The sequence below is a fragment of the Volvox carteri genome, assembly GCF_000143455.1.
Source record: "Volvox carteri f. nagariensis unplaced genomic scaffold VOLCAscaffold_72, whole genome shotgun sequence".
Lineage (NCBI taxonomy): Eukaryota > Viridiplantae > Chlorophyta > Chlorophyceae > Chlamydomonadales > Volvocaceae > Volvox > Volvox carteri.
The window spans coordinates 122,519-123,737 of NW_003307615.1; the positions used below are offsets into that span (position 1 = coordinate 122,519).

General features: G+C 59.0%; 1 protein-coding gene across 1 annotated transcript in view; it reads left to right on the plus strand.

The window, feature by feature from the left end:
* Positions 1-1,219, plus strand: part of pus4 (tRNA pseudouridine synthase mitochondrial precursor) — a gene marked incomplete at its 3' end in the record, with an annotated part of 10,158 nt that overhangs the window by 2,454 nt on the left and 6,485 nt on the right. Inside the window, exon 4 of the mRNA XM_002957289.1 lies at positions 373-535. Within this exon, the coding sequence (XP_002957335.1) occupies positions 373-535 (163 nt within the window). The remainder of the gene's footprint in view (positions 1-372; positions 536-1,219) is intronic.

Here is a 1,219-nt window from a genome sequence, read left to right on the forward strand (position 1 = left end):
GAGGTGATGGGGTCTTATTGGCCGTCATAAGCCATGTGTGCGTGTGTAGAGGCGAGTTTTACCTGTATGTAGCCTGTGATCGGTGAGCTCCCAACCCTTCCCTCCCTTCTCCCTCCCCGCGCCCGCACGCGTGTGTGTATATGTATGTGTGTATGTGTCATGTCGCATACGACAGACCATTACGCCACGTCATGATGTCTTGGCGAACTGCAGCCACATCATCATCATCGTCGTATATTGCCGTACAGTGCCTTGTGGCGCTGGGCTTATCGCATGTGGTCTGTTCGGCAACCCCACATCAGCCAAAGCCCCCCACCCCCCCACCCCCCACCCGCCACCCCCCCGCTTTGTTGACGTCCCCGGCCTCGTCAGGTGGTGGCTCTGAACCTCCGCTCCGTGGCCCGAGTGGATGAGCCGGAGGCGCCCCTGGAGCTCGAGTACGACTACCCCCGCCTGGTGAATAAGGCCCTGCCACCGGACGTACGGGTGCTGGGCTGGACGGCCGTCCCGGAGAACTTCAACTCCAGGTATGTATGTGAGTGTGTGTGTGTGTGTGTGTGTGTGTGTGGAGGGGGTAAGACTACCGAGTCAACCTCCGATACGTGGTGGCGGGGGCCGGGAGACAAACACACCCGCAGCAAATCACAGAAATGGTAAGGACGTATGTGACGACTGGGTTGCTTTTGTAAAAAGGCGCGAAATGGCCATTAGTTTGTCGGTCGAGTGGAAAGCTGTCCATTCTTGCCTTTAAGATCTACACGCATGATACAAATTTGTGCCGTACCTTTTCTTATGTGCGTACGTAAAACTTTATCCCCCTAACGGGAAAGTCAATTATGACTATGACATGGGTCAGGTAGGGTACGGGGGCGGAGGGGGCGGCTACAACGGCACTGGGAAGGGAAGGGAAGGGTGGGCCCCGCAGGGAGAGGCACGAGACACGGAGGTCTGGGGGGCCGGGAAGGGGGGGGAGGAGGAGGGGTTTTGGAAAAGGGGGGTTTAGAGATGTGGGGGGTAGAGGAGGTGCATGGAGAAGGCGCCAATAATAACCCAAATCACAAAAAGCCGCAACCCGCGTCGCACCTGGGCTCGGCCTGCCATAGGTTCAGCGCGCAGTACAGGGAGTACAAGTACTTCATCGTACGGCAGCGCCTGCCGGCTGCCCCCAGCGCCGCCGGCGACGTGGCCCTTGAAGGGCGCCGTACAAACGGCGCGGACG